An 18,736-nucleotide genomic window follows, 5' to 3' on the forward strand; every position below is an offset into this window, starting at 1 on the left:
ACATTTTAAAATGACCAACAACGAGGACGTGTTTTCAAAATTTAAAAGCACTTACATTTTTTTGTTTAATGCTGACTTCCACGAGTTGACACTTTCCTTTAAATTAAGCGAAATAACTACAAAAACAAATGCGATTAGCAGCGGATATCCGCAGCATTTCAAGCTAAAATGTGTGTCGTAAGTTCTAAGTCTATCATATGTGTTAATCAGAAACCTTTGAAGGGCTTGGTACTGATCACTGGTCGCTTTTTTCCAGGTAGCAACTGTTAAATCAGTGGCAGGTGTGCGCTCCGGGAACCAACAAGTTGTGTCCATTTGTTCCGGGGGGAAGCATTTCAGCGACGTACTAATACCGGAATTTGGGAGCATTGCTTTGAAAAACATTTCAGTGTTGCTAAAGGTCAGTATACTCTGATTAATATGATGTGTTATCAATGCTAGCGTTGTAATATGAGTTCAATGTAGTTTAGTGTTGTTTGTATCTATAGATAGACGATACTGCTTCCAATAGAACGACTTTTATTGATCCGCGTGGGAAAGTTGGTGTTTACTTAGCTAAACAAGACCGAGGAAACACAATAGCAGCACAGCATTGTTTCCGGTTTATTCGAGATATCTGCTGCTTAAATAAATGTTCCTTTGTTAGAATGACGGAGACCACAGAAACCCAACAGAAATACGAGGAGCTATTCGCTCACAGATTTTCATCCGAGGATCATGAGTACCAGCAGTACGTGAACCGCCCGGCTGACCCACCACCCATCGTCGAGGACTGGAGGGGTCGTGGAGGAAACCAGAGAGGCAGGGATAACAGGTAAAGTCATCCTAACTCGCAAAGTGGTCTTAGACAGACAGCCACTCCATAATTTCAGCTCTACACGAGTTTTATGTTTCTTTATGTTTCTCCTTCGTGATTTTTGTGGTGGCGTCTATAGACTAATGCGTTCATTTAGAGCTCATTATATTGTTAAATAAAGTATTATTTCAAATGTTTTCATGAGTGAGAGTTCTTTCTGTAGACATCAAGGTTTATAGTCACAATTTTTTGGATCATTGCTTCAAAATGCTCCCCTGACACAACAATAGGAATCATATTTAGAAATGTAACTACAACAAATGCAGTTAAAACAACTTAAATAGCTCTTCTTTTTTAGGTTTGTTAGTTTGGAGTTATCTAGATTATCAAGGAAAGTTGTATTGCTATTGCATCCCTCTAATAACGAAAAAACATTAATAGTAAAAAAATAAATGTAGTTTTAATTGAAAAATAAAACCTGTGGGACTAGAGGTCACGTCTAAAGTCTATTATTTGGGTTCATATCTGTTTTTTGTGTACATAATGAATTGTTAAATGTCTTAATCAAGGTACCAGGACCGTCATGGCCACAGAGGCCGTAGCTGGGAAGGAGGAGGAGGAGGAGGCGGCGGCAGAGGTTGGGGAGGACACCGTGGTTGGAGAGGAGACCATCATGGGCAGCAGCGTTGGCACGACAGAGACACAGACAGGGACAGGCACTGGGGGCATAGAGGTGGGTATCAGTCAGGGCCTCCAAGCTCCCACCACGGGTACAACTCCCAGTATCAGAGACCACATCATGACCGATACTGACTTCTACACAAAACTACTCAGGTTTCTGTCAGTATTTAAAGCATTCACAGTCAATGACTTGCATTGCAGTAAATGTGTGGTGATGTGCAACTGTTTCTTTGTGAAGTTTTCAATACCACAGGCTCATAAGCAAGTGTTAAACAATATATAAATGCTTTACTGTTAAAATAAAAACATATCTAGCTAAATAAATGTTCAGCTCACATTTTTCATAATGCCTAACAGTATTTCTTCATTTTGCTCAGCCCTATAAAGATTTTTGCAGTTTTGAGTGCTGCAGCTCTTAGTGGAAGTTCTTGTTAACATGTTTGGTGGATGTGCTGGTTTACAGTACACAGTCTGTTTGTAATGCAGCTTTATTTTACTGCGTCAAAACATTATGTAAGGACTTATTGACATATGAACTAAACTGTTGTCAATAAACATGTATTTTCCTAATTTGTGTTTTGTGAGGTTGTATGGTTCAATATTCTGCTGAGCTTATCTGTGTAGTAACATGAGTTATATATATAACATACTGGATCTCCGTTGGAGGGAACAGTTTCTCTACAGTATGTTATGAAATCCAGTGTGTTCCATTGAGTCATTCAGTCCTGCTGGGATGATGAGTCAGGTTTCAATTGATTAATTCATTTTCAGTTTGTTTATTATTACATTATATAAACAAACAAAGTATTGCAACATGTACATGTTTAAAATTTGTTGTACACGTTGAAGAGAGATAGAACTGTAAATGGGATCTAGTGTCAGAGCTGGTAGGGAGATGCTGAGTGGACATTTGGGTCGTGCATCCCAAACTTGTCTATCATCATTACACAAAGTAGGTTGACATCTATCCATCCATTTTCTTGACCTGCCTTGTCCTGTTTGTGCTTTGTAATTTATGGTGCTTATGGCATGTATGTCTCTCTCCATCCTCTCTGTCCTCGCTACCTCTTCTTATCCTCCTCTACCAGGCCAACTATCAGCAGGATGGTTCTACCTTATGAGCTGGATCCTGCTCAAGGTTTCTTCCTGTTAAAAGGGAGTTTTTTCTTGCCACTGTCTGCTTGCTCGGGGGTTCAGGCTCTGCGTTTCTGTAAAGCATCTAGAGACAGTTTTGTAAAAAGTGCTATATAAATAAGATTGAATTGAATTGTAGTACAGGGTCATGGGGGGACAGGTCTGACATATATACCTAATTGATGAGAGTTGCTTCTTGCATTCTGTGCCAGGTTCAGTAGGCACAGGTTTATAGATTATCTTGAGTTAAACTTGTTTTAAATGTGTTTGTGAAGGTTTTGTCTGCTTGTTGAAAGCTTAAAATTTAACTGAAGCCATATTTCTCAATATTCAGTGGAGTACGTCAGTGTAGTGGATGACACAATAAACCAAATTGCCCCCACAAATGTAGTCTGTGAAAGTCTAGCAGCATTAAAAGTAAAATCATCTAGAATAGGCCTAACGGTAATACTTCATATTGTGCAAGGCAGCTAAATTATGTATGTGCATTATTAATACATTATTGCTACATGCATCACTGGCTATGGCACATGTAGCTTATTGCCTGGAGATGCCAGTGCTTGTGTTTCTCGGTCCATTTATAGCAGATCTCAGTTAAACGTCAAAGGATGACTTTGGGCCTCTTCAGTGATCCACAGAAAACCTCTGCATTGTTTCATCGCTACCTGTGATGTGGTTTCTATTTGCGGCTGTGGTAAAGATGGGGTTAACAGTTCATTTGGACTTCAGCGGTGCAATCAGCTGTGATGATAACGGAGGGAGGGAAGAAGGAGGTTAGGGCGAAAGTGTGTGTGTGTGTGTGTGGGGGGTGTTGAAATGGCACACTGCAGAGAATGCTGCAATCAGTTGAGATTAGAGAATCTGCATCGTAGACTGCTGCTGTGGCTTCACAGGGGATGGAGGGAAAAGGGATTTATTTACAAAATAATAAAATGAAACACTTAGGTGGCATTTTTACATTTAACAACGTGTGGGACATTTGTTAAACATGGAGAATTAAAGACAAGAGTGTAAAAGTGGCCAGTGCATCATGGGACAGTCACCACAGTCATCCTGAAATTCATCAGTCCAAGAGGTGATTTGTTTTGTTTCCTAACATTGGGGTAGACGAGTGCATGGGTACATGTACGTATGTGACTTATTCTGCAGAAAGTTAGAAATCTAAAAACATTTTTTAAAGAATTTACAACTTTACTTTTATCTTTCCATCCAAGGAAATGAGGACACGGGGTCAACACTAGGGATTTACAGGGTTGTACAAAATTCAGAATTGAATTGAGAATGACCACTAAATTCCAACTCAGTTCTTGAATTTGAATTGAGATTGCAAACAAGAAGTGGAATTGCAATTCAAAGAATTGCAAATCCATGAAACATAATTAAGGTATATAACAATGAAGCTTTACAGCATATACATGCATATGATTACAACATACATTTCATACCATATGATTGTATGGACTTTATGTACACAACAACTTTTAACAAAAATTAACATTAAAAACATACTCTATAAAACAGATTGTTAAAACTAATAACTTTCAATTTTGGCAAATGATAGAACAGCACTTCATTTCCCAGAATACCTGGCTGCATCCAAGTCTTCAAAATGGTTGTCCAAACATTTAGGCCATTTTGTTTGGAGTACACTATAGTGAAATAAGTTAATTGAAGGCGAGAGCTGGTTTGTACTTGGGATTTTTGTAATATGCAAACTGGTAATACATGCAGGAGGATATTTAGTGTTGCAGGCAAGATATTCTGGCCAGAACGATGCCCCCTTCAATGACAAAACATTTGAGGAAGTGTTGACCATAGATGCAACAACGTTATCCTGTAAAGTAAAACACTGATAAGAACATGTGATAGGAATGAATTTTTCTGAATTGCAATGAATTTAATTCCACTTCCTGTGATTCAAATTCAGTTCAACATCCTGTAGGGTGGAGTCAATTCAAATTCAATTTCATTCATTGAATTGAATTAAATACAAAAAAGCAGATTGAGCAGAATATTCGGGGGACAGTCTGCCACTTTGAAGCACATCCTGGCAGATTAACCATGGATGAGACTTGAGTCAACCACTTCTAACGAGACTAAATAACACCCAGAACCTCTGGCTTCCAAGAAGATGGTCTCTTGTGTCTGTGGATGCTCTCATTTTTCCAGGTCATAGTCATGTCCAAGAGTTTAAATCGAGGCAACTAAACTCAAGGATTTTTTTAATACTTCGCCACTTCCCTGAGTGGCTTCTTCAGTTCTGCTTCAGCTAATTCACGGCCTATTACATTTTAATTAATAATGCATTGTGGGGTTTGCAGTGTTGGAGAGTAACAGACTTACAAGTGCCGACATGACGTTCTGTTTCTGTTTCTCTAAATAGTATAACATTGATGTGAATGTCAGTCAGCAGTAAATGGAATATATTACAAATTAAGAACATAATCTGTATTCTGTAACTGAATATTTTTTAAAGTATCCTTCCCAACACTGGAGGTTTGAGAGAAGTGTAAGAGAAGAAAACAATAGAGAGCCACAGTGAGGGACCTCTGAGACCATAGCCTCAGTCTGGTCTGCCGGCCTGTCAGGCTTCATGTGGCCTGTTTGTGACGATGCAATGTGACAGCAATGGAGACAGTGTGCTGGGGGCCATGTCCTTGATGATGAACTCATCCACTACAATCATCACTCTGCCCTCTCCCCTTCCAAAGTGCATACACACATGCACATGTGCACACAAAACACTGGACACAGACACTGCAACCCCTCCCACTCCCAGCCCCTGCAGCACTTAGCGACCTACATCTGGTGTTGGAGTGTGCAGGGGCTAAGGTTGGCCCGGGCCAGCCAGCCCCCAGCAGACAGTGCAGAGTGTTCGTGTAGCGTATGATGTGTGTGAATGACGGAGTACTCTGGCTCTGCTCCTTTGGTTCAAATAAATGCCCTGGGCTCTTTTAGGTACATGAAGATCTGAAGACCATGGTCACATGAACACACACGTGCTGAAAGTAACCATGCACATGTGCTTAATTAAGACTAGGCACTTAAAATGGCTGCTATCAGGTTTGATGACATCTTGTCCTCTGCTCATTCAACTGCATGCTCTTTTAAGTAAATCGTGCAGCTGCTCAGGTCATCCATGTAAAGACAGTGGACTGTGGCTGCTGAGGGGAGCTTGTTAGTCTGATTATATCTGGTGCTATCTCCACAGGGACAAGGAGGCAGGCTGTAAGAATACTCTGCAGAGGATGATACAATCAGATCCTTATCCTGCTATTTTACCAGCCTGCTTTTTGTTAAAAAGCATTAGAATAAATAGATAGATTAAAAAAATGATTCAGCAGAAATAGACAGACAAGACTGGAAGAAACAATTCTCCAAAGTTGCATTTCATGAGATGACATATTGACTTATTTTATTTTTTTCCATCCTTCTCTGTACTTGCTGCCAACAAGGCTGCAATTAGATTTCAGATGACGAGCATCAACACCCTGCAGTGCTCCTCATTCAAATTTACATTTGTGAATACTAATAAAGTCAAGAGGCACAAGCATGTTTCGTTTTTCATAGAGCAAATGTTCCTTTGTTTCAATCTCGAAGGTAAGACATTCTTTTTGCCCTTTTGTTTTGATTTTATGTTCATTTATTCTTCAGTTACAGGGTCCTAGTAATGTGCTGCATAATGCTAGTATAACATCTATTGTAAGGAGTCAAAGTATTTGTATATTACTAGTCTGTAGTAGTAGTAGTATATTAGTAGTATATATTTTCTCTTCTCTACCATAAATTAGCACATCCAGTTGACTTGAACAAATCCCCACAACCCGGTGATTCAGAGGCTCAGGGCTGGCTACTGATGCTCACCACACAGTCCTATATGTGTACACGGTAATTAATTACCCAACTGTCTTACATCATTGGAATACGGGTTGCATAACTCCCACCAGCTGGACAAGTAGGGACACACAGAGAGACACATACACACACACACACCCCCATCCCTGCAGGTTAATGTTGTTGTGAAGTGGTCTGGACACACACGCACACACACACACAGAAACACTAAAGCTGGTTCCCACAGCAGAACATTAGGTATAAACATTTTAAATGGATTACAGCCACAGTGGATGCGTCATGAAATAGCTCCACAGAATATTATAATAAATGCAAAGATAATTCATGCTGGAAAATTACAGCACTGGCTGCAGAGTGAAGCTGAATTTGAGGACGACTGACTGAGCCGATTTTTTTTAAATGAATCTAAATCCTTTTTTTGTGTAGTTTTATTTAACCAGACTGCACAAAAGAATATTTAAGCAGAAATAGACTGACTGAAACCCTAAATGTTATAATTTAAATGAGAACTCCATAATTTTGTAGTCTGTTAACAGATGTTGGTGAGGCCTACGTCTGTTAAAGCCACTTGCGCCTGAAGTCTGAAGTCTGCTTCAGGTGTTTTGTTATTTAACTTTGGCTTGAATGGAGAATCTCAGGTTTTGTGCAAGTGATGCCAAAATAGTGCTACTGCTAACCCTACTAACACAACTTCTTACATACTTAGGCATAAATGTGTCACTGTTGAAGAACAGAAGGCCACAAAACACACCAAGAGACGAACCAGCAGGCTTTTTTTAGGCTTAAGGTTAGGCTTATATTATTTCCTGTTGGTTTAGGCAGGCATCAAAGTTTTTATTATTATTATTATTATTAAGAAGAGGGATGTGCACATGTGGTGACAGGGCCTTAGGAGTGTGAGAGTGAACTGGGGGTAGATTAGGAATGTGCTTTTCCTGCCCCTTTTTTACATCCATCTCTTAACACCAGCATAAATGATATAAAGACATAAACCATCATCAATAACTATTATATTTTAGCATTCCTGATATGCCATTGAAGCCACATGTCCTGATACGCAAAGCGTTTTAAATGGCAATTAAAAGGCATCTTTAATTTGTTACAATAATGTAAAGGTCTGAGTCAGGGCCAGCTGAACACTTCAGTCCTATACAGTCATAAGTCATATGTTGTCAAAAACAGCAGAGAGATAAATCCTCTCTCCTGCTGTCAGTGTTCAAGTGGAAGGCTCAAACCGAGAAAGACAGCCTACTCTGCTGCCATCTACCCGCCTACACACAAACAGACAGACAGAAACACAACCACACACAACAGAAAATCACAAATCTCTGTCATGGATTCATAATCAAATATTTTCGGAATCTGTTTTTGTTCCCCATAAAATCCATATTTACCAGTTTATCAAATTAAATTTTGTTACCTAATGTTTATGAGCTTATTTTATTCTTTTCTTTAAAGACTTGTGTATTTTGAACAGTCCAGGTGAGATCAGAAGACTTGTTTTTGTGTGGTGGGTGGAAAAAAAAAATCAGCCTCAAAGTGATTTTCTTGGTTCTTTCCCTCCTAAGGGCTATGATGTACAGTAAGTGGGCAGCCTGCGGGAGAAGCTCTCAGGTCCTGGTGACTCACCTGACAGCTTTCGTGGATCACTCTTCTTGTCAAAACCCACTCGCACAGCTGTTGAAAGTGGCCATGTTTCCACTGCCCATCTCATATGAATGTGCAGATTATGCAATTTAAGAGCACTTCATCTTTAAGCTGTACAAACGTGTTTTAGGCAGACAGCCTTTTTATTTCATTGGCAGAATAAGATCAGACAAGCATTTAGGACAAAAAAAGGGACGTTTTTTTAAGATCCACGGCATGCGTGTGCACTTCCACACTGAGATTTTGCAGAATGCTTCATGTCCATAAGTAATATTGCAAGTCAGCATTATGGGAAAAATGACATATACAGGTCTTTGTACAACAAACTTCATGAATCTTGGACTAAATGTGTAAATGTAGAAGAAGACTGTGCTGAAAAAATGTGCTGGGATCTGCTAAAATGTACTCCTTCCTCCAGCCATGTACTTAATAACTCCAATCCAGTAGTTTATGCCAAGTCAGTATGTTTATTACTCTTGCCTCTTTAAGTAATACGTAATAGTAAGCTGCTGATGTAATATACATGTAAATGCATATTTAGACATTTTTTCTCTTTTCTTTGTCCCTCAATTGTCTCTCAATCGCATTTTACTAGGTAATCTGTTTAGCTGTTTGACATCTGGATGCACAGAGTATCTGGCATCACCTAGTGACAGAAAGAGGAATGATGTAAGCTGTACATAAATGATTTACCCCTAACTAGACCCCATCTGGAATTCATCAAAGGAAACAATATAACTTTGGTCTGGCAATATTTTATTTTAAAGCTAAAAATAGATGTTGTTTTTTACACTTTAATGAAGTGCTAGGTAAACGTAAAGTCATAAATTACAGCATGTACCACTGGCAAAGTTACACAACACACATGGATGCTTAACAAAGTACTTAAAGACTGCTGAATAAATGATAACAGTGCATCGTTAAAAAAATGCAGATATCATAGTTTTGGAGATAAATGAATTGGCACTGTCTGACAGACAGGATAAACCTCTGCACCGGCAGACAGCTCAGAGTAGCACAAAGACAGGATGTTAATATTTAGACCATTTACAAGTGATGACAGAGTTTATGTCCAGAAAACTTGGCTTCCGCATTTCTCATCATGCCTGTACAGCACTACTGTAAAGACATATACAACATACACACAACTCAAACACACACATTCATTATTCCAAGGGATTATGAGGCACTACATACATCTCCAGCAATCCAGTCACCTTCCCAGCAGTCTGAGGTCTCCCTGCTTCAGTGTACCTGTGTGACACTATGTTCAGTTCAGGTGTAGTAGATAATCTCTGGTATCTGCCCGTCCTCCACTGATGTACCGTTGTTATTTCCTGGTGAGCTAAAAAAGAAAAATGTCGTCTTGGTCCCTGTTGATGATTCCTGGGTCAGTTTCTTCAGCCCTTTGGTGCCATAATGTGAGTCTGGGCCCTGAGTTGTGAAATAAAAAAACAGGCTTACGATCACATTCACTTATTTAATAATTTTCCAAATACAGCCAAGTTCAAACTGACCTTTAAGGTGGCACATGCAGTGTAGCTGACATTGGGCAGGATTTCCACAGGCTCTTTGAACATCACTCGGAACGTATTGGCTGTGCCGTCGCAGCTGAAACCTGTGTCATTCTGCCCCAGTGTAATGCGCTTGTCACTCTCTAGGATCTACAAAAGAGAGCAGTGTCTTTACTGATTGTTCAAAGGTGCAAAAGAAAACGCCACTTCATAATTATACCAATTAAAGCACAGCTTGCTGTTTTGTTTGTGTTGTCTACCCCTGAAATCATTAGAACAAACACTGTGCCCCTTTTCAGCTATGACTAAATGCTGCATTCTCCCTGAAACAGAGTTAAGTGGTGACACGGTAGAGATGACATGTAAGGTCCCTGGAGAGGGTTGATTTGTGGTGACAGCCTAATTACACTGTCACTGTCAGACCATCAGGTCACAAACTGTTCAAGATACATTCTTCAGATACATTCTGCCAGACAGGTTCTTCGTCTGTATAAAAAATACCGGTATACATAATTTGAGCTATTAAGAGCAATACTGTGCTGCCTATATTAACAATATAAGACACAAAATCTAAGAAGACTGGTATTTCTTTTAATGAAGCATTAAAGAATATGGCATAAATTAATTGTTGCCAGAAGTTACCTGTATGTTGACCTGATAGTCAGTGGGTCCATGTATTGAACCATACAATCCAAAACCTACGATCGATATCCTTTTGTTGACATTGAATCTGGATAAAGAGAAAGAAGAACAGAGAAAGATGATCAGAAAATAAATTCAGCACTTCTGCTTCTTGTTCTGATTGAAAACAGACTCATCTCACCTGATTCTGTCACTCGTACCGCTGTACCCCCATCGACTCTCAACCTGCTGGAATCTATTAATACTGCACTCCTCCCCCCTGAGGCAGCAACGAGGTCTGTCAATGTAGTCGACCCGTGGTTTGGGGTTTACTGTAAAGTGTAAAAACAGATTTACCACCTCCCGATCGAACAATATTCCAGACTGGGCAGGCCCTGTTGCACAAGAAAGAATATCAAACTGGTTTCTGTGGGTTGATCTGTATGGTCACAACAGGAACAAGATGAATATGCTTAGACATGGCTGAAATGGTGAGAATAGTGCTGAAAGACTGTAAAACTGCAGTATGACAAACAAGTTCTGTTTCTGTCAAACACTTACCGGCAGCAAACTCTTCAACAGTCATGAGTGGGAAGCGGATGAGTGGGAGGGCTTTCCCCAGGACTTTCTGCTTGTTCTCTGAAGTCGGGGGAAGCTGTTGTCTGTAACATTCAGCCTCTGCCCAGCGTACCACCGCTCCAAACAAACGATTCTCCCTGATGCTGAGTGTGTCTCTTTCTAGCACTGCACACAAGGTGTCTGCATACACAAATAAGACACAACAAATCAATGGTTTCACATACAAAGGCAAGTGTAGAAAAGCAGAGTATCTGGTGGAGGCGTCTCACATACCGAGGTCTATATCTGTAAAGCCCTCTGCATTTATTGCATCTGCAGTGCTTTTGTCTATGGTGTCCAAGCAGAGACTGGCAAGTTGAGGCTCATCGAATAATCTTGCCTGGAATGAAAGCACAGAAAAATCTTTAATTTAAATGGCTTGTTTTCTAAATTTATTATGTAATTATAAGCAATGCATGTTGGGCAAAATCTAGATTTGTTTTGCATCTTGTCATAATGAGTTGCCAAAAAATAACAGAAAAAAAGAAGTAGTTTTAGACCAAGGAGCCAGTGGCAAAGCAGAATGTTGAACACAAACACAGCAGCATAAACCAAAAAAACTGAATAACTAACATCATGAAAATTTCACCATCAATGGCCGGAAGATGGTCCGATGTGTGGACACAAAAAGTAATTGGCTTTATCCATCCATTGTGAGCAGTAGAATGCTATATTGCTATAATATCTGTTTTAAGTATCTGCTTTTATCCTGCATTAAAGGAAGTGTGAGGACATTTTCTCAGGAAGTAGTCCAAATTCATTTAATTTCCGTCGGTTTGTGTTGTACTGTATGATTGAGGAGGCTGAAAATAACCTGAGTGAGGAGCATGAACGCGTTGTCGGCTCTGAGATGCTTGGTGAGGAACTCCACGCAGTGACTCTCCAAAGCAGGAACAGCGTACTTCTTAGCTGTGTAGAGAGTCGTCATCACAGTCTCTGGACCAATGTGTACCTCATCAGAATAAAGGAACCTGTGCTCACACAGAACAGTGGGAACAATGTCATTCATGTTGTCATCTGCTTGACTGACAAGTTTAGCCACAATTTTTGGGAGTGACCGATCTTAAAACACTCAATCTGCTGTATGAAGGGTTGTTGGCTGTTAAAAACTTTTTGTGGTTTTACTTGTTTTTTTATCATTTGGAATACACTTCTGTTGAAAAATACATATTTCAGTATACTTTTTCATGAACCATTTAAAAACACATAGTGTGAGATAAACTGTGACAATGTTATATGGAATACCACACTGTTAATTGTAATTAAGCCAAGAAGTATGGCTCTATGAATTGCAACGATACTTTACTTGGAGTAGTAATCTGTGGCAGGATTATACTGCCAAATTGCACCTAGTCTGATAGGTGTCAACGTTGCTGGAGGTTCAGATTAACCCATGATAGCTAGGTAGGGGGTCACCTGTCTTACCTGAGGAGGGCGAGGAAGGCTGCCGGTTCCACATCAGGCAGCTCTATTTCAGCGGATGTCGTGGCCATTCCTCCATTAAACATGGCATCAAAAACGGCGCTGCCAGCGGCCAAAACGAATTTATGGGCCGGTATCCTCTGGGCCTGTCTGCCTTTTCCCACTATGAACCTGACGTCGCTGAGCAGCTCGTTGTTGAAGAGGAAGGCGAAACGCTCCTTCAGAGAGCTCTTCGTCGCCTGCCAGTTGTACACGGGCTCCCGGTGGAGGCCGAGGACTGGCGGGGACGCGGCTCGGGTGGGACCGGAGGCAGGTAGGTTTGACAGCGCCGCCGCGGCTCCACACTGAGCGGAGTTGGATGGTGCCTCCTGTCCGCAATCATGGTTTGACGCCAAACCTCCGCTGCTGCTGGCTGCCGCCATACCGACACGCTTCACTATGATCTACTCAACGTTTTCTAAAACACAAACCGTTATTTCCTTGCGATCATGCAGCAAATGTAACGAAGGTGTTGTTGTTTATTTACGTGGTATCCATCGCTGCGGACGCCATCACTCAGGTTTAGCTACCTGCTAGCAGCTTGTATTTCCCCGGAAGTGACGCAATGCTTCTTCTTCTTCTTCTACTTCTTCTACTGCGTTTTTGTCAACACGGTGGATTTTTAGGATAACGCAGACCCACCTCTTTTTACACCAAAACTTAATGTGTTTTTTTCAATAGTGCAAAACTGGCAGCACAATGTAAACAAGAGTAAATAGACGAAAACAGACAGAATAGAACTATAGACTTTAGAGCTAATTTAAGGCTCAGCAGCTCATTTAACACCATTCTGTCTCAATTTGGCTTAAATATTACATAAAGGCAGTTACCTTGCTGACTGATTTATGTGGACTTGTATGGCCCTGCCTTCATTGCTATTTCATGATGCGTTATAGTTCCTATTTTGACTGTAAAAACAGCTGTTATTCCTCTAATCAGGCTTTACTTACTTATTACAGACTGCATTAACACCATGTCCTCTCTCTCCCTCTCTGAATATTTGCTGCATATTGGCAAATTCAAATAGCCAAACATTCTGCGACTGGCCAAATATTGAAGTTATAGCAGACAGTAGCCTACAATAAGCAATGCCACAATAAAACAAATTCATAGTCACTGCTTCAGATGCACATTATAGGATGGATGAAAGAAGGCAGGTCTGTCTCCCACTGCTGCCTGTGAGCTAATCATTTCTTATGCCGTCATGAGAAGTCAAAATCAACAAGGACTCACTGTGTAAAGCTGAAGTGCTCGAGCCTTTAATAGCGACTCTCTGGTGCCACCTAGTGACAAAAACCTGCCGCTCGTTCACCTGTCAGTACAGTTCTGACCAGTAAATCGATCTCATGTTTAGGCAGAAATGCGCTGATGTTGGCGTCTTTCTGGTGATATTATGCATCACTTATAAATTCTCCATCAAAGAAGCTGTTGTTTAGATTTTGATCTCTTCTTGCACTTACTGATGGATTGCTGCATTACTGCATTGGCTGAATTGTTCAGCCCTGTTCCAGACCACTTGGGAATAAATAGCAAAAACCTATGTCCTTCTTGAAATTCCTGAAACAGCCACTAGATGTCGGTGTACTGTATCAAATAAACTTGCTAATTATAGATGATTGGAAAGATAAACAAATCGTAAATCTGACACGCACTACAGTACACATCCATTTGTTGAATATCCTAATAAAGCAGCACCATAAACCCCCATCATCCACTGTGAGTATGAACAGCTTTCTGTGTACGTGAGAGTTTGTCCGTGAGAGGAGGCAGAAAGAGGAGTGAGAAAGACCAGAAGGACACGAAAGGAGCATGGCATGGTGTGCAAGTTCGTGATTTGTTTCTTTGTCAGACACGCCGTGTGTTTGTTCCTTGCATTTCATGAAAGATGACCAACAGTTTTAAACACAAGCTGATTTATTCTAAATGATCAGTTCTCGCTCTAGATTGATCTAACAACAGGATGAGCGCGTCTGCAGGAACCGGAGTGTTCGTGCTCTCCTTGATGTCCATCCCCATCTGCTATTTGTTTAATTCCTTCATTTACAACAACAGGTGAGTGTGAAGAGTTATTTTTTTGTTTTTCCTGTTTTAAAGGGAACTGTTGCATATTTGTATCTATTAAACAGATGTTTATAGATATGCATTTTAACATTGCTTTTAGTGCGGAAGCTTTCCTCTTCGCTGGGTGCTCAACAGTCCTGATATTGGCCATTTCAGCCCGTTTCATGCTTAAAAAGAAGGCTCCAGAGGATCCTCTCTTCTATGGTATAACTTCTCAATTACATGTTTCTTTAGTTTTGGTCAAAACAGATACATTGATAAACACTGAGAGTCTGTGTGCCCATTAAAATAAGAGTTACATCTGGCATGCATGATGCCAAAAAAACAAGAAAAAAACTTGATTCTGGTTATGTGCTGTCCATCTGAGACAGAACAATTACAGTCCAGTAAAGTCTTTGCTGCTTGTCGCCATCTTTAACTCCAGTGTATGCAGTGTACGCATTTCTCAGTGTGGTGAATCTGATCATTGGGTTGGAGCAAGACAACATCATTGATGGCTTCATGACATTCTACCTCAAAGAGGCAAGTATTGTGCAGTGTGTCCAGTTTGGAGATGGCCTGTCAAACATTGTTTATTAATAAATCTACCATGTGTTTCAGGCAGATCCACATATTAATACAGCACATGGGCACATGATCTCTTACTGGGATGGCTGTGTGCACTATCTCATGTATTTGCTCATGATTGCTGCAATCACCTGGGGGTAAGAACTCATCTTTCTAGTTAAGAGTAATGTGTTCATCATGCTTTGACAATGGCAGTGTTATGCGGTCTGCACAGGGACAGTTATCGAGCTATTGGACTCTACTGGGTAGGATCTTTTCTCATGCGTGCCACAGTCTACATTCTCGGCAATGCTGTGGGTAAGTACACTAAAAATAATGGGATACTTTTAGATGGCCTGAGTAGAGAAGCCTATGGCACATTTGGCCTCTGTACATCACCACATTGAATATGATATAATATTTATGAACTTGACTGTGTCTCACCTTTACTTGTTTATCACAATACAAAAACATACGCTGTGATGTAATACATTGTTCTGTCTTTTCCCAGGAAAATATGGGACACATGTTGGTCCTCTCTTTATCTTCCACATGCTGTATATATCAGTGTCTGTGTGGGCCTGTTTTCGCATCTTCAGTCAACCTTCTACACGGGACATGCAGTCAACAGTAAGACCCTCAGGATTTTTAGTATCTAAATACTTTTTCATTGTTGGGGTTTGTTGCCATAGCTGTTCATTTGTCAGAACATGCAGAACGATCAGAGGACAGGTTTGCTTGGCAGACCTCTGGACTTACTCTTCATCATCTTCCTCATCCCGACACTGGCTTTCTGTGTCTTCAGAGGGCTGGTAAGGAACTCTGGTAAGATCTGCCCAATGCCCAGGCAATGGCAGAATCATTTACCAACTAAAGAATGCCTCTATGTCAAACTGTTTGTGTTTGAGGTTGCTCTGGATTGTTCCAGCAAGTGGTGCCAAGACTACACACAACAGTATGAGCCTTACCTGAAAGACCCATCAGCCTATCCTAAAGTGCAGGTAACTCAGTGATGTTAAACACTCCATAACATTGCAATCAGACAAATCTCTAAGAATGTGTTTGTTTGTCAGATGCTGGTGAGCATGCTTTATTCTGGACCGTACTACATCATCACACTGTATGGGCTGCTGGTCCCAGGATGTGAGTGGATGCCAGACCTGACACTTGTACACTCAGGAGCTTTGGCACAGGTACACACTGCTGCTGGCCATTCCTGTCTCTCAACTTGTGAACCAGGGGCAACAGACACACACATGTACACAGATCGGCTGAGCAAGTGTAAACACCTGCTTTTGTGTTTATGGGTCTGTGAAACACTGATTTAGCATCTTACATATATATTTTTGTTTTGTGTGGTTTTGGCAGAAATTGTTACTAAAACACAGAAAAAAAATCACATTGAAATGACAAATTTGTTTTGAATTTTTCATGTAAATTAGCTATCTTTAAGTGTATCTGTGTCCATTTTAACAGACTTTGTTTAAATTGGAACTATAATACCAAGCCTTTAAGTTATGTTTTAGAGCCATTGTTGTCCAATCTTATTGCCAGGGGATCCAATTTTGTCCATTACAGTCACATAGTGGCCCTCCTTAGGAAACAGCTGTGTGTAAAATCTTTGGATTTTCCACATGACGTCATTAGCTCTGTCAGACACCAGAGACTCTGCTGTTGTGTAAACCAAAAGAAAGTTTGGAAGAGCTTTGGGAGCATGCTATGCTCCAGATCTCCACCATATAAAGCAGCTATTGTATTTGAGCTGCAGCCTGACACGTCACTCATCACTGGGATAAGGGCAGGAGCTGACTTCAGACCAAGAGGAATGGCGGTATTCACTTAAATGTCAGCTGTTCAGTTGAGCTTTAAATAGGAGAGCTGATGCACCGGCTGCTTTGGTTGCTGTGACACATGTCTTGTGTTTTCACCTGCCTTCTATAAAGAGGAAACTGCCAGGAATCTGTTATTGCCAACATTTTTCCATTTTTTTGTGGGCCATTTTTCCATTAAAGTCATAATTTACTTTAAAATAAATGTCAACCGAGCTCATCTTTGAGCTTTCAGTCATCACTGCTGATTTTCCTTGTCTGCTTCACTTCTTAGGCTCAGTTCTCACATATTGGTGCATCACTGCACACACGGACGCCGTTCTCTTACAGAGTGCCTGCTGACAGCCAGCCTGTCTTCTTGCTGGTCAATGTCCTGTACAGTCTGGTGCCTCAGGCTCTGTGCTACCGCTGCTGCACCCAACCTGCCTTCTTCCTCAGACCAGCGACAGAGAAGAAAAATGAATGACAGACTGTTGGTGACAGAGGGAGTGCCTGAGATGTCGAGGATGCCATAATAAAAGGCTGAAGTCCTTTCTGTGTTTGCAGCTGTAAACAGTTTTTATTTTTAGAGCGGAAACAGCCACCTCTAACTTTAATGAAAGCTGAGCAGAGGTATTGGAAGCATGGCAGTGAACACAGTTTTATCATTTGGCATTTATGTTATGTGGCTTATTTTAAAAATGTGAACATGATTTAGAAAATAGTGTGTATATGTGCGTGTAAAGTAACAGCAATAATAGACACATGCTGTTGTGGTTTACATAGTAGAGCTCTAGACTTGTATATGGGATCATCAATACTATTCACTGATCCTTGTTATAATTTTTGACAAGATGTTCTGTTCTCTTGTTGGCATTGAAAGTGACAGTGGTTCTGTATGGTTCATTATGACCCAAACAATGAGTATATGGGGCCATTTAGGGACATTTGGTAAACAAAACGGATCTGTTATTATATTCTTGCAAATGCAAAGGTCACATTTTATTTTCAGTCAGAAAGAGACAGACAGACACTGAAATTGCAGCGTTATATTTAAGTCTGATTACAAAAATACAACAAGATTCAGAAATGCAAGTGTTGACAATATACATTGGAAATAGATTATACTGTTCTACAGATGTAAAGGCTTTTGTTAGGTTTATTATCAATGCTTTAGAAATCCATAAATAATAAACATAACTTTTTTGTAGCACAATATTAGTAAACCTTTACATTTGCATTTAACATTGTTCATATTTTCTTAAATGAAAGCTCTTCTGTATGTTTTAATTAGTTTGATTGCTGCTAGGCAAATGCTTGTTATTCACCCTCTTTCTTCTTCTTCTTTTTTTATTCTTCCACATTCTGGGTCAAAAAAATATAGTTTTTCAAATATTAAGCAATTTCAGTGTCATCTGCCAAATGTATCTCCTACAAATTTCAAGCTACAGACTCCAATTTAGTCTCTCAAAGTTGGAGTGGTCTTTGAGGTCTACTCTGCTGTTACCATGGTGACAGGCTGACACACAAGCTGTGTCCCATTTCAGGGTCTGCATCCTTCGGAGTGCGCATTTTAAGGCCGCTTACGTCACAAAGCTGCGCGAAGGCTGTCCCAATTCGCCAAAAGTCGAAGGGTCCTTCAAATGCGTCCTCCAAATGCGTCCTCCTTTTGCCTGAATTTGGAGGACGCATCGCTACCATCCTTCGTGGCCTTAAATATCCCACAATGCTTTGCGGGCCTACTTTTTGTCCAATAGTACAACGACGGACCAAGCCAGCGGCAGCGGCAGGAGTGCCGAATTCACATTTAAATGTAAGTAAAGAGCAGTAGTTCGAGAGTTTTAAAATGCTAGTAGTGACAGCGGCATTAAAAAAATGAGTTTTATATTTACAAACATGACGTCCTGTTGATACGAGGCGCTGTAAACTAAACGCTTTGATTGGATGTTGTTTCTGGACTGTTTACTGTAGTATAGTATAAAGTATAGTTCACG

At 40.4% G+C, this 18,736-nt stretch overlaps 3 protein-coding genes across 9 annotated transcripts; 2 read left to right on the forward strand and 1 right to left on the reverse strand.

Moving 5' to 3' along the window:
- Positions 1-154: 154 nt before the first annotated feature.
- Positions 155-2,047, forward strand: LOC114433943 (RNA guanine-N7 methyltransferase activating subunit-like). The gene is made up of 4 exons (XM_028402767.1): positions 155-170; positions 257-400; positions 647-814; positions 1,366-2,047. Exons 3-4 carry the CDS (start codon positions 648-650, stop codon positions 1,607-1,609), a joined length of 411 nt encoding a protein of 136 aa, XP_028258568.1. The 5' UTR covers positions 155-170; positions 257-400; position 647; the 3' UTR covers positions 1,610-2,047.
- A 6,805-nt stretch (positions 2,048-8,852) lies between these two features.
- LOC114433881 (BTB/POZ domain-containing protein 1-like) lies at positions 8,853-12,873 on the reverse strand. Of its 2 annotated transcripts, none has more exons than XM_028402642.1 (8): positions 12,292-12,873; positions 11,681-11,837; positions 11,101-11,206; positions 10,810-11,007; positions 10,451-10,580; positions 10,270-10,357; positions 9,631-9,777; positions 8,853-9,547 (listed from the first exon to the last, which is right to left on the reverse strand). In XM_028402642.1, the coding sequence occupies exons 1-8, from the start codon at positions 12,708-12,710 to the stop codon at positions 9,389-9,391; spliced, it is 1,404 nt and encodes a 467-aa protein (XP_028258443.1). In that variant the 5' UTR covers positions 12,711-12,873; the 3' UTR covers positions 8,853-9,388. The 2 variants fall into 2 exon arrangements, with proteins under 2 accessions (XP_028258443.1, XP_028258442.1); XM_028402641.1 differs by having other exon boundaries at positions 10,451-10,643; positions 12,292-12,710.
- Positions 12,874-13,992: 1,119 nt separating this feature from the next.
- Positions 13,993-17,700, forward strand: LOC114433470 (transmembrane 6 superfamily member 1-like). 6 transcript variants are annotated; one of them, XM_028402043.1, is made up of 11 exons: positions 14,052-14,144; positions 14,259-14,379; positions 14,489-14,592; positions 14,813-14,910; positions 14,989-15,092; positions 15,170-15,252; positions 15,446-15,564; positions 15,642-15,746; positions 15,843-15,935; positions 16,008-16,127; positions 17,038-17,700. In XM_028402043.1, exons 2-11 carry the CDS (start codon positions 14,288-14,290, stop codon positions 17,227-17,229), a joined length of 1,110 nt encoding a protein of 369 aa, XP_028257844.1. In that variant the 5' UTR covers positions 14,052-14,144; positions 14,259-14,287; the 3' UTR covers positions 17,230-17,700. The 6 variants fall into 6 exon arrangements, with proteins under 6 accessions (XP_028257841.1, XP_028257844.1, XP_028257839.1 ...); XM_028402040.1 differs by lacking the exon at positions 14,052-14,144 and adding an exon at positions 13,993-14,043 and having other exon boundaries at positions 15,642-15,935; XM_028402038.1 differs by having other exon boundaries at positions 15,642-15,935.
- Positions 17,701-18,736: the final 1,036 nt, after the last annotated feature.

Source organism: Parambassis ranga, chromosome 3 (genome assembly GCF_900634625.1).
Source record: "Parambassis ranga chromosome 3, fParRan2.1, whole genome shotgun sequence".
Taxonomy (NCBI): Eukaryota; Metazoa; Chordata; class Actinopteri; family Ambassidae; genus Parambassis; species Parambassis ranga.